General features: G+C 44.3%; 1 protein-coding gene across 1 annotated transcript in view; it reads right to left on the reverse strand.

Annotated features, from left to right (window-relative positions):
- The window catches only part of LOC117959745 (cytochrome c oxidase subunit 5B, mitochondrial-like), a 4,832-nt gene that overhangs the window by 1,528 nt on the left and 2,142 nt on the right, over nt 1-1,162 (reverse strand). Inside the window, exon 2 of the mRNA XM_034897025.1 lies at nt 201-273. Coding sequence (XP_034752916.1) covers nt 201-273 — 73 coding nt within the window. The remainder of the gene's footprint in view (nt 1-200; nt 274-1,162) is intronic.

A 1,162-nucleotide genomic window follows, 5' to 3' on the forward strand; every position in this document is an offset into this window, starting at 1 on the left:
TAAAAGTAGTGATTATTTACATGGAGTTTGGTGGAGATATGCCGCTCTATACATGCTTTTTTTTCGATGTACTACATATAGTATAATGTCTACATCTACTGTAATGTACTACATATGAACGGAAACAGAACTCTCTTTGTTACTAACGCTCTTAACAAGAAACCCAACATTTGATATTTAGGAGCTTCCACTACTCTCACCTGACCCACCAGCAGTCAGCGTCTCTGGGCCGGTGCAATGAGCCGTGCAGCCTTCTTTCCACCTCGGTGACCGCTAAGAGCACCACGCGGGAGTAACACAGCTGGAGTTAGGGTTTGATAGACTCTGTGTGTGTGTGTGTGTGTGTGTGTTTGTCTGTTTGTGTGTGTGTGAGGAGAGCTATTTTTCCAAGAATCACGTTGTAATATTTTAATTAGAAGATTATTTTGAGCATTAACATTCAGGAATAGGTTGAAATAAATCTTGAAATTCGAGAAAAAGTCGCGTGCGTGTACACTAACAGTGGCGTAAAGAACTAATATTTTAAATAGAAACTGTCAAATTCATGAGAAACAGGTCATATCTAGACAATAAAGTTTAACTTGAACTTTATAAAATGTATTATTATTGTAATTATTATTTTGATTGTTGTTATTTTGCCAAACACATTTTGTGCAGCCGGCAGTCGCGATGCGAGTTTCCTCTCCATAACCCCCCCCCCCAACACACACACACACACACACACACACACACACACACACACACACACACACACACACACACACACACACACACACACACACACACACACACACCCACACCCTCCCCCTTCTGGAAGGTAAACAGACGTTAATTAGTGGAAGAAAAGCTAATTAGAAAAGCAATTAAGTGATTAGGCGTAGCGTTTAATGTCACATCCAGACGATGGGACTCGGAAGCACGTGCGGACGGAGCGGAGGGAGAGAGAAGGAAGGGGGGGGAGGGGGGCATCACTGTCCTGTACCGTCGTCATGGAAACCCAATCCCACAAGGCGTTAGGGGGGTGTCAGAGGGCTCCTGAGTCCCAGCAGCTCGGTGAAGGATTCGATATCGGCTGCAGCTCGAAATAGAAACGGATCAATTTAGTAACAACACCTCGAGGGAAAAGCTTCCGCTTTCCTGCGGATACCTTCGACCCTGAACG

The sequence above is a fragment of the Etheostoma cragini genome, chromosome 16 (genome assembly GCF_013103735.1).
Source record: "Etheostoma cragini isolate CJK2018 chromosome 16, CSU_Ecrag_1.0, whole genome shotgun sequence".
NCBI classification, from domain to species: Eukaryota; Metazoa; Chordata; class Actinopteri; order Perciformes; family Percidae; genus Etheostoma; species Etheostoma cragini.